This window comes from Bidens hawaiensis, unplaced genomic scaffold (assembly GCF_021521415.1).
Source record: "Bidens hawaiensis isolate Kalapana, Puna unplaced genomic scaffold, B.hawaiensis_p1.1 tig00056374_1, whole genome shotgun sequence".
Lineage (NCBI taxonomy): Eukaryota > Viridiplantae > Streptophyta > Magnoliopsida > Asterales > Asteraceae > Bidens > Bidens hawaiensis.
Genome location: NW_027506365.1, coordinates 61,523 through 72,479, shown reverse-complemented (window position 1 = coordinate 72,479; position 10,957 = coordinate 61,523). Strand labels below are relative to the sequence as shown.

The window sequence follows — 10,957 nt, the reverse complement described above, 5'->3', positions numbered from 1 at the left end:
AAATTCCGCCAATTAGGATTCCAATGATTCCACAACTAAAGACTTTCCCTTTTCTATTATTTTCTTTTGTATCTAAATCATTATTTTTAATTTATATTTTGTAATTTTGATAAATTAGAAAACCCATTCATATATATAAGATACCCTCCATCCGGTTACCAGTCAAAAATTATTTCTTTGTATTTTCTTGCATAATAATCCATTGACAATTAGTTAATAATATTAAACATACCCACGTGTATATATAACATGACATAATACAAACCAATACAATATTCACTTTCAACTTTCAACTTTCAACTTTCAACTTTCAACTTTCAACTTTCAACTTTCAACTTTCAACCTGCTGTTCGGTGAGAAGTAGTTGTTTTGTAGATGTGATATCTCCTCAGCATTTTATGTTTTATATCTAAAAATCTTCATGAACAGGTCAGTTTAAGCAACCTTCATCACCATTTCTTAAAACCAAAAAATATATATATTTATTCAATCTCTTGTTTACCTTTCATTTTCCCTGATTTAACTTCAATTCACTTCCAATTCAAAGTTTAATGCCACCTTTTCATTTTATTTATTTTTTGTCACACCAACTCTTACTTATAATATATGAAACATTCATAAAAACTGATCAAACTCTTCATTCAAAATAACTAATGGGAAAACAAGAGTCTAAACAGTTTCATGGGTTCAGGAGTAACTCCATGAAACTAGGTTCGTTTAAGGGCGGTTATGTCGGTAAACAACAACGACATATTTGGATCAGAAAACCCTTTTCATCACTTGTTTTCACCATTGCATTGATCGGTTTTCTTTATATGTTGGATTCTCTTCTCGGCTCCATCTTTGAGCCATCGGTTATTCAAGATACTTCCGTAATGGTTAAAAATGAGAGTGGTGGTAAAAATGTGGTGCAGATGTATGATCAACTTGCAAGCATGGCTTCTAGTGCTCTTGTAGAGGTTTGATTTCTTGTTTCAAACTTGTATATTGTTGGATATTTCCGTTTTTTTGTTTGTCGTGTGGACATGTTGGGTAGGTTGAATGTTGAAACGGACAAAGTTGCTCGTGAGCTACTCAAGATAGGCTCGTATCTGGCCGAACTTAAACGAGCTCGAACCTGAGCCCGAGCTTCACTTAGTGAGCTGAGTTGGCTTAATATAATTTTATTAATATGTTTAAATTCTGATAAAAACAAAAATAAATAATAATCCTTAAATACTATGTTATATAAAAAATAATAATAAATTTTTTGTTGGCGCGCGTATGAAATAGTTAATAATCCAAATCACCAAATCAACTCATTCATAAGTAACTGGACCGGAATTACCATCTTACTTGGTCTGATTGCAGTTTATATATATATATATGTTTCTATGTTCATGAATGTTTCTTCATGTAGAGAGAGCTTAAACAAGACGAATCGAAATTTTGGAAGGAATCTTATCATCAAGCATCTGCATGGAGTCCTTGTGCAGATAAAAAGAAATCAATAAGAGCCCGGTAAATACTGATTTCGCTATGTTTTGGTAATTTGTATACTCTATATTTGGTAAAACTGACCAATTGAGTCAATCTTTGACTTATTTGGCATAATAAACTATTCATTGTTTGGATTTCATGAATGTGATTAGGGGTGCTAAACGGGTCGTGTTTGGCACAAAAATCGTGTTAGGCATACGAAGTTACGAACACAAACACGACATGATTTATGTCAATTTTTGTCTTTTAAGTTTTAGATTTTGGCGCAAATATCCCAACAAATTTAATTTATTACATTAAACACATATCAAAAATAAAATAAAGGGGTTAAACGGGTCAACTAGGGAAACCATTTGGTTGACATGTAAACAACCAGTTTACTAAACACAAACATGCTAATGTTGTTATCCATGTATATTAGATTTCAAAAGTGGCACTTTTGGGCTTTGACCGTGAAAGTCAAACTTGACCGTTTTTTTCTCAAATGGTTCCGTAAATTTAAACTTATCATGTTGAGTTGGGTTATATACTTATATTTATTTGTCAATGTTGCTAGGACAGGAAAACTACAAAGAAACACTGGTTATATATTGGTTAGCGCAAACGGAGGTCTAAATCAACAACGGGTCGCTGTAAGTATAAGTTTATGCATTTTTACATTTTCTTAGCAACCATTTGAACTCAAATGCATATCAGTATACTTCAAGAATTTTGGTTTATTTATGACCTTTATTATCATGCATCTATATACAAGAATAAACGTTTCTGCGCGTGTAGGTTTGCAACGCTGTCGCTGTAGCATCATTATTAAATGCAACATTAGTTATTCCAAGATTTCTTTTCAGCAACGTATGGAAGGATCCAAGGTATGTTGATCTTATGATCATCTGTTTGATTTTACATATAATGGTTTTATTACTAACTTTTGGCAAAAAAAATATATGACAAATTTAAGTTTGATGGTTGTGTTTGTGTGATTCAGTCAGTTTGGTGATATTTACCAAGAAGACTATTTCATGAAAACTTTGAAGAATGAAATTAATATTGTAAAGGACCTCCCTCCTCATCTGAAATCACTAGATTTCAAAGAAATCGGTAGTTTGGTACGTCGTTTTTTTTTAACTTTTCTTTGTTTATCTGTCAATCTCAAAATAACAGGTTTTGAAAATGGAAGATTAAAGAAAGATTTCAAATTTATCAATAAATTAATATGATGTTTTTACTGTTAATTTTTCAGATAACAGATGCAGATATCAGCAAGGAGGCAACACCAACAGAATATATTGAAAAAGTACTTCCTATATTATCAAAAAATGGAGTTGTTCATTTCCTTGGATATGGACCCGATACCTTTTGAACCGATACCTTTTGAACTTCAGGTTAGAAGTTAGAACTTAGAACTACTACATTCCTATAGGGCTGTAAATGAGCCGTGCCAGGTTGGGCCAGGGTTCGGCTCGTTTATAATAACAAGCTGAAACTTTGAGCTCGAGCTTCGCTCACAAAAAGCTCGAGACGGATGGTGGCTTGTCAAGCTAGCTCATTTATTTCAAACACATTAAATTTATATTTTTACACATATTAAAAGAAAAACTTTTAACATATACATAATGCATAATTAATAAGCTACAAAATTTATATATCCAGGGTATGCTTTTAACTTTTGGTTACAATTTATATATATGTATTAAAACTTGGGCTTTATTTTAAATGAGTTGACGAGCAAGCCAATGAGCCAGCTAAACGAGCCTAACGAGTGCAACTTACCTTCATACCTTGGCTCATCTATAAACCGTGCAGGCTTGGCTCGTTAAATAACAAGCCTTTTGAGCGAGCCAGACAACTTTTTGAACAACCCTACTTTCGAAGTACCATCCCACTACTGAGTTTCTCTTTTAACTTAAAACACATCTTTTAACTTTGTTATATGCATGCAGAGGTTAAGATGCAAATGTAACTACCATGCACTAAAATTTGTGCCCAAAATTCAAGAAACTGGTTCATTGTTGATAAGAAGGATAAGAAAATATGATGGTCCGAGGAACAAGTTAGATAAGCAACTATTAGGAAACTTCATCACTGGTTTTCAGTTAAACGGGCCTGATATTAACAGAGAACCACTCAAGTATATTGCTCTGCACTTGAGATTTGAAGTTGACATGGTTGCATACTCTCTATGTGAGTTTGGTGGTGGACATGTTGAGAAAACCGAACTCCAAGCTTACCGAGATGTACACTTTCCATTACTCATGCAACGACTGAAACAGTCAAAGTGAGTAACTTTCCTTCGTAATAATATTATTATTTTTAATAGATAATCACTCTGTATTAAAAATTCAAAGATAGTCAAATTTTGAACATAATGATCATGGATTCTATATATTGTAGGGCTGTTTCTGCAGAAGAATTAAGGAGGACAGGAAAATGTCCATTAACACCCGAAGAAGCTGCACTAGTTCTAGCTGCTCTTGATTTCACAAGTGAAACATATATATACCTTGCTGGATCTCAAATCTACGGAGGAAAGTCAAGGATGCAACCGTTGACTAATTTGTATCCACGTGTCGTCACAAAAGAAAACCTTCTCTCCCCATCAGAACTTGCACCATTTAAAAACTTCTCTTCTCAAGTAAATCACCAATCTTTTTCATCTTTAAATCATGTCATTAATAACATTCCCATCCCTTGACTTTGGCTTTGACTTTGACTTTGATTTTGTCTTTGGTTAATAGCTAGCAGCATTGGACTTGATCGTGTGTGCCACTTCAGATGTATTTGGTATAACCGACTCAGGTAGTCAGTTATCTTCATTGGTCTCTGGTTTCAGAACATACTATGGTGGGGCCCATGCACCGACACTAAGACCGAGCAAGAAGAGACTTGCGGAAATCTTGTCAAAAAGTCAAACTATAGATTGGAAGGAGTTTGAAGCAAGAGTGACAAAGATGATATAGGGAGCACAAAGTGTACGGTTGAGGGGGTGGGGCCGAAGCATTTATAGACAACCGAGGTGTCCTGAATGTATGTGTAGGTCCCACTAATCGTTGTTCGAACGAAGAAGCACATAAGAGCGTTCTTTTTGTTGTATATTTTTTAGAATTTTAAACAATGGATTAGTACGGGTCAAATGTGACCGGGTTGACTCACAAAAACTCCATTAAAGAAATCATAGAAATCATATTTTTTTTGTATAAAAGGTATTTAGAAAGTTAAATGCGTTAAAAGAAGACGACTTTGAGTGACTTTCAACCACTTTTCTATTACGGGAAAGATGGGCGCAGATCATTTTTAGTATGGGTCAAATGGCTTGAGTTGACCTGCAAAAACCACACTACGAAAATCATATTTTCCTTATATAAAGATTATTTAGAAAGTTAGATGTGTTGTTGAAATTAGACGAATTAGCGTGACATTCCTATTACTGGCAAGATGGGCGGGTCAACCCTATAAAAACTATTTGGAAAGTTACATGCGTTAAAAGTAGACGGCGTTGAACGACTTTCAGTGTGTTCCTATCAGCTAAAAGTAGACGAATGGGTTGAAATTATCATCTCGAATTAAGCTTTAAACAACATTAGACATGCTTACAGCCCGATTAACGTCTCATGAGATAACAAATAACAAAACTTGAAACAAAAAAAATTTACATGAAATAAAGAACACCAAGCTATATCATGATGTCATGAAAAATAATACAACACATAAACTTTTCTTAGCTGGCCCACCCCCCTCACATCCTAACCAAAAGGGACTGTGATCAGCACAATCTCATTCTTGCAAAATGACAAAACTACCCTTAACCATTAAACTTTCGGTCTAAAAAACTCATGATGGTGGAAAGAACCTGTCAAGATTGAATGGGAGAGTGTAAAACTCCTCGTTTCGACTATCACCTTTAAACGTTCTAAACTTGGCCCACCACGGCATCCCCCTGTCTTTTGCGCTGTCTTTCAGCTCGAGCGTGTTGTCAAGAAACAATGCCACCATTAATGCCACCGTTGGGGATGAGAAGAAGATGGTGTTGAGGAAATCATTGAACTGCATGAAAACACACATGTGAAAAGACTAAAATACCCTTCCGGTTTCACACGTAAAACCACCATGCAAACGGATATGAAAAGACTAACTTACCCATTCAGCCTTTGTATGTGAAGGACCATGAAGAGCACCAGCCGTGTACTCCCTAAAGTACTCGGGAATTGACAACCCGAGAAAGAAAGAAACACCCACAATAAACAAGTTTCTCATCGAGTTCATATTTGTGAATTGCAAGAACGACAACCCGACAGAAGCTGACAAAAACAAGACAGAAAAGATGAGATCAATTTACATTTTTGTCCCTGTTAAGAATAATATGAAACAAGTCAAGATTCTCACCAACAAGACCAAATAACACGCAGTATACAGCAGCAAAGATTGGGAAAGGTATGGATGCAAATAAAGCTCCAAACTTCCCTACGGGTTATTAAAAAAAAGATAATCAAGAAACGTGAATCGGATAAAGGTAGAGTTGACTTTTGTTGTAGGGTGCATTGACTTACCTAAAATCGAGAAGAAGATCATGAAACCGGCTGAGATTTGAATGACTCTTCGGCTACCTACACGAGTGCTTCCTAGAAGACCGACATTTTCTCTGTTTTGTTTCATGGAAATTAATCTTTTAGCTCATTTATGTCTTTTGTTTTGTTTCAAACAACATAAATAGTATCAGAAATACTTACATGGAAACTGTTGAGCCAGTTGCTGTTCCAAAGAGACCGCTCAAAAGAATGCCGAATCCCTGTGTGATCAAAAACGAATATAAATGTATCTAAGCTTTATGAGTCAATAATTATATTTTTTATATGTTTTATAGATTAAAACTAACCTGCCACCCGATGCCACGACTAAGAACATGAGCAGGAGGGGGTGTAGCACTCGCTAGGCGGGCTGCTGCTTTATACGCGCCCGTAGACTATAAAAGCAACCATACATATTTATGTAACATTCATTTTGTGGGGTCCATTGAACAAAACTCAGTTTTAAATATTTTGTATCTTTACCTCAACAAGTGAAACCAGAACTGCAGCCATCATTCCAAAAGCATGCCCTGCTTCAAAAGTCGGTGCACCCCATTGAAGTGGATACGGGATCTTTATCCTGCATCCGGAATGAACCGAGCGTTTAGTGAACCATTTATGATACATTTGGCGGGAAGTTTGTTAATTTATGAATCATTGTTTAGTGAACTATGAACGAACAGAGATGACCAAAAAGTTATGTTTATTTAGTTAAACATAGGAACATGAACACATGTCTTGTTCGTTCATTTAAATTTGTATGTTCGTTAATTTATTTTCGCTAGTTTAAGTTTTTTTAAGATCATTAGTATACGTTCGGTAATAAATTACTTAATATTTTAAGGTCACAATTTAGTCTAGTTTTTATAACCTTTTAGGCCCAACACATTGTTGTTCGCAATTACTTTTAATTAGTTTTGGTAAGGTTTGTACGTTACGTCTACTTGTACGTGTTCGATCGTTTGTTTTGTTAAAGTTAAACGAACGAACACTAACATGATCTGTTCGTGTTCATTCAGTTCGTTTACAGATCTAATTCAAACTACTAACCATGGTGCAGATGATATGAGGTCAGCTTTATCAGTTCTACAGTGCATTTGAGTCTGTTCTGGATGATGTTTATATGCACCACTAGCGGTCAATAAGTGTGCATACGCCCAGATCACTGCGATCGTTAAAAGAAGCGAAAACCGCTCCAATATTGGCAGTTGTTTTGCCTGAAACTGTTTCAGGTACTGTTTCCCAAACCAGAAATTAGATCACATATAAATTAATCAAAATATAATGTAATTCAGTCGGATTAAACGATTTAAAAGTACCTGAGAGAATGTGACAAAAAGAATTAGCATTGGTATGCCAAATTCAACACATCTTCCAACCTATAAACAATTTGAATGAAGTATTAAGCTTTTATGTCAAAAACAATACAGGGTTGACTTTTTAAGTCAAATATTTTTCTTAGACACTTCAAAGTTTATGAGGTGGTATTGATTAGGTAGGTCGGTAATCAAGCAAAGCTACTCGAGATCGGCTCGCTAAAAGCTCAAGTTGAGCCGAATTTAAACGAGCCTGAGATTGCGCCTGAGCTTCACTTATCAACCTCAAGCTGGCTCAAGAGACTAAACGAGCTTATTGTTTATATAATTGTTATTTAATATATTAAATATATATATATTTCATAATAGTTATTACTATACATAAAACTATGATAAAATTATTCTTTTATAATAAACAAACTACATCCAGTGCGCACTTTTCAAGCTCGAACTGACACATGAGTCAAAACAAGCCTATTATTTATATAAATTTTATTTAATATATTATATATATATATATTTCTATAACAACTACTACTATACACAATATTATACAGTAATATACATTATGTTATTTACCAAATTTATAAATGCACAAATATATAAAAATAATTATGAATGTAGTTAAACTAATTGAATAAATAATAAACAAGCCGCGCTCTAGCTTGAAAAACAGCTCCGAGCCGAGCTCGGTCTCAAACTATCGTAAGTTAAACGGGCTATTTGTTAAACAGGCTCGGCTCGTTTACATCCCTAGTACTGCTTATTAATTTGTGTTAAGAGTTCATACCACTGGAAATCCTCGGTCAAAGAGGCCAAAACCGGCCAATGCAATCACAGGAACCATACCAACAGGGCTAAAGAATCTGCAATGAAAGAAAATTAATTAAACTTGACTAAAGAAACAGAATTTAAAAGATTGATGCTTTATGAAATTAAATTATTCACCTTGAACATATAGCCCACAGCTGACTGTACCCCAAGATTATCTGCACACTCGATGCCACGATAAGTGCACCTTGTATTGCTCGCATTGTAGCAAGAAATCTCTGCAAGTGCAAAGAAAATTTATCATTACATAATGTGATCCTCTATATTATTATTGATAGAAGAAATAACCTTTTCTCATTCATATTGATCAAAAGATACTGTTTTCAACTTCAACTAATAACATTGTAAGCAAGAAATTTCGCCCGACTACCCTGACCCGATTACCCGCATATAATAAATAAAATGTTCAACTTACTAGAAACTTGAAATTATTAAAATACTGTAGTTGAATACTTTATATACATTTTATACTAAAAGTTGTATATGAAAATAATTATAATTACATATAAATAAATAATAAACGAGTCGAGACTGAAAACTACTCGCTCGAGTTCTCATTAGTTAAACGAGCCGACCGAGATTACCAATACCATATTAAGGTCCACATGAGAAGCACTTAGGTATGGCCCCTACGCTTGACATGGGCATGGGGTCTCTTTATTCTTAAAGCAAACAAATTTGCAATTGTCCCTTGATTGAAAAAAGAAAAGATGGTTTTTATTAGGTGGGACATAGCAAATGTCCCTTGAAACATGGAGATTATACTTTACCTACTCATAATCTCAAAAACATTTTATAACTTTTTAATACTAGAAAACATATTACAAATATCAAAACATCATGTAACAAGTTTATAATAATTTATGTTACCATATGATCATCCCCAATGGCTGCAAGAGAAGGGTCATGTATGATTGAAATTATAGGAACCATGAAAGCCCATGATCCGCCAACAACAGCCGGTAATCGGGTTCCGAAAAGTGTTTGTAAGTATGTATTAATCCCTTGAACAAACAGCAATGTTTGCACCACCCTCACCTTATCACCCTGCAGATATTAATGTACAAGTTGTAAAGCACAGTTATAGATATGGTACAACTATCTGATGCAGGTTTTGAGGGAAAAAGACTCACTGAAGTACCACCCATCAAGGGTACAAGAAAAGCTGGAATCATGACAGCAGTTCCTAAAGATAAGATGTAATGTTGGAACCCTAAAGCTATGGCTTCCCCTGTTTATCAAGAACACAAGATACATTGTTTTAAACTCATATTATAATGCTAAAGTGTAAATATTTCATTGATTTTGTATAAAAAAAATAAAATAAAAGTTAAGAAATTTACATAACCATGAGGTATTACAATGCTAAAGTGTAAAGATTTTATAAGCAAGTTAAGAAGTTTATGTACCCATGAGGTATTAGAATGCTAAAGTGTAAAGATTTCACTAATTTTATACAAAAAAAAAGTTAAGAAATTTACATGCCCATAAAGAATTAGAATGCAAAAGTGTAAAAATTTCACTAAATTTAGGAAAAAAGTTAAAGATTTTTGCATATCTCATGAGGGATTACAATGCTAAAGTCTAAAGATTTCACTAATTCTGTATTAAAAAAAAAGTTAAGAAATTTACATACTCCATCAGGGATTACAATGCTAAAGTATAAAGATTTCACTAACTTTATAAAAAAAGTTTATGAAATGTACATACCCATGAGGGGTTACAATGCTAAAATGTAAAAAAGCAAAGATTTTTACATACTCATGAGAGATTACAATGCTAAAGTGTAAAGATTTGACTAATTTTATATATAAAAAAAGTTGATAAATTTGCATACCCCATGAAGGATTTGAGTCAATGCAATACTCTAAACCCTGAAGTTGATCAGTTGGAAGATGAGTGATTTCCTCTGCTTTTGGAGCTTCTGTCATTGCTTTCAAAATGGGATTTTGGTAGTAAAATCAAGAATCTTTAAGAAAAAACCAAACAAGATTCAAGATTCTATCTTGTTTGGAATATAATGAATTAAAACACAATTGGGTTCAAGATTCTTTGATGTTCCAATTGTGTTAAACTAATGGTTGGACCAACACATATGGATTCAAGATTCTTAAATTCTTGGATTCTTACTTGTCACAAAATGAGGTCTTTTGGTGGTGAGAGTGACTCAAAAACACAAATGCAGATGACAGATGGATGATTGGATTCTATGTGTGAAAAAGAAAGTGAAAGAGAATTAGAGGATGTATGTATGTATGTATGTATATTGTATGAGCAATGAGACAGAAAGTAAAAAAGAAAAGGTTTAAGGGGTCAACAATGGTGTGGAATAAAAAGCAAAAGTTGATTGGAGAGTTGCAGTGGGAGTGTTTTTAGTTTAGTTTGGATAATAAGTGAGGTTTAATGTGTTAGCTTTAAGTAGTGATGTGATCTGTTAAATATTTGACAGAAATGCCCCTCGAAAATACTTCCAAAGTTATTATGTTACCGTTGGTCCCTGTAGTGAGTGTATTTAATATTTGGATGCCCCATACACTACATTATTTTACTACTCTTAGTTTAATCATTATTATTATTTTTAACCATCAAAAGTTGTTTTTGCATAAAGCCGACTATGGAGGGTGATCTAATAGCAAAAAGGCTACATCACACATCAGCAATCGCAAATAACATGGATAGCTCAAGCACATTATATCATGTTTCGGGAGCAACTCGTTGCCATGAGACCCATTGCGATTAGATTCGAACTTGTGATATATGGTATGTATCCCA

At 34.0% G+C, this 10,957-nt stretch overlaps 1 protein-coding gene and 1 pseudogene across 2 annotated transcripts; one reads left to right on the top strand and one right to left on the bottom strand.

Moving 5' to 3' along the window:
• Positions 1–613: 613 nt before the first annotated feature.
• Positions 614–4,580, top strand: LOC143617650 (O-fucosyltransferase 8-like; annotated as a pseudogene). Its single transcript, XR_013150867.1, has 9 exons — positions 614–959; positions 1,400–1,500; positions 2,036–2,111; positions 2,257–2,345; positions 2,462–2,582; positions 2,717–2,858; positions 3,417–3,751; positions 3,868–4,108; positions 4,212–4,580. The product of XR_013150867.1 is annotated as an O-fucosyltransferase 8-like (transcript).
• Positions 4,581–5,058: 478 nt separating this feature from the next.
• Positions 5,059–10,232, bottom strand: LOC143617651 (nucleobase-ascorbate transporter 2-like). The gene is made up of 14 exons (XM_077090142.1): positions 10,023–10,232; positions 9,319–9,416; positions 9,056–9,232; positions 8,303–8,403; positions 8,145–8,220; positions 7,358–7,417; positions 7,089–7,273; positions 6,522–6,618; positions 6,347–6,433; positions 6,201–6,259; positions 6,021–6,112; positions 5,857–5,934; positions 5,611–5,771; positions 5,059–5,517 (listed from the first exon to the last, which is right to left on the bottom strand). The coding sequence occupies exons 1-14, from the start codon at positions 10,114–10,116 to the stop codon at positions 5,305–5,307; spliced, it is 1,578 nt and encodes a 525-aa protein (XP_076946257.1). The 5' UTR covers positions 10,117–10,232; the 3' UTR covers positions 5,059–5,304.
• Between the last annotated feature and the right edge of the window lie 725 nt (positions 10,233–10,957).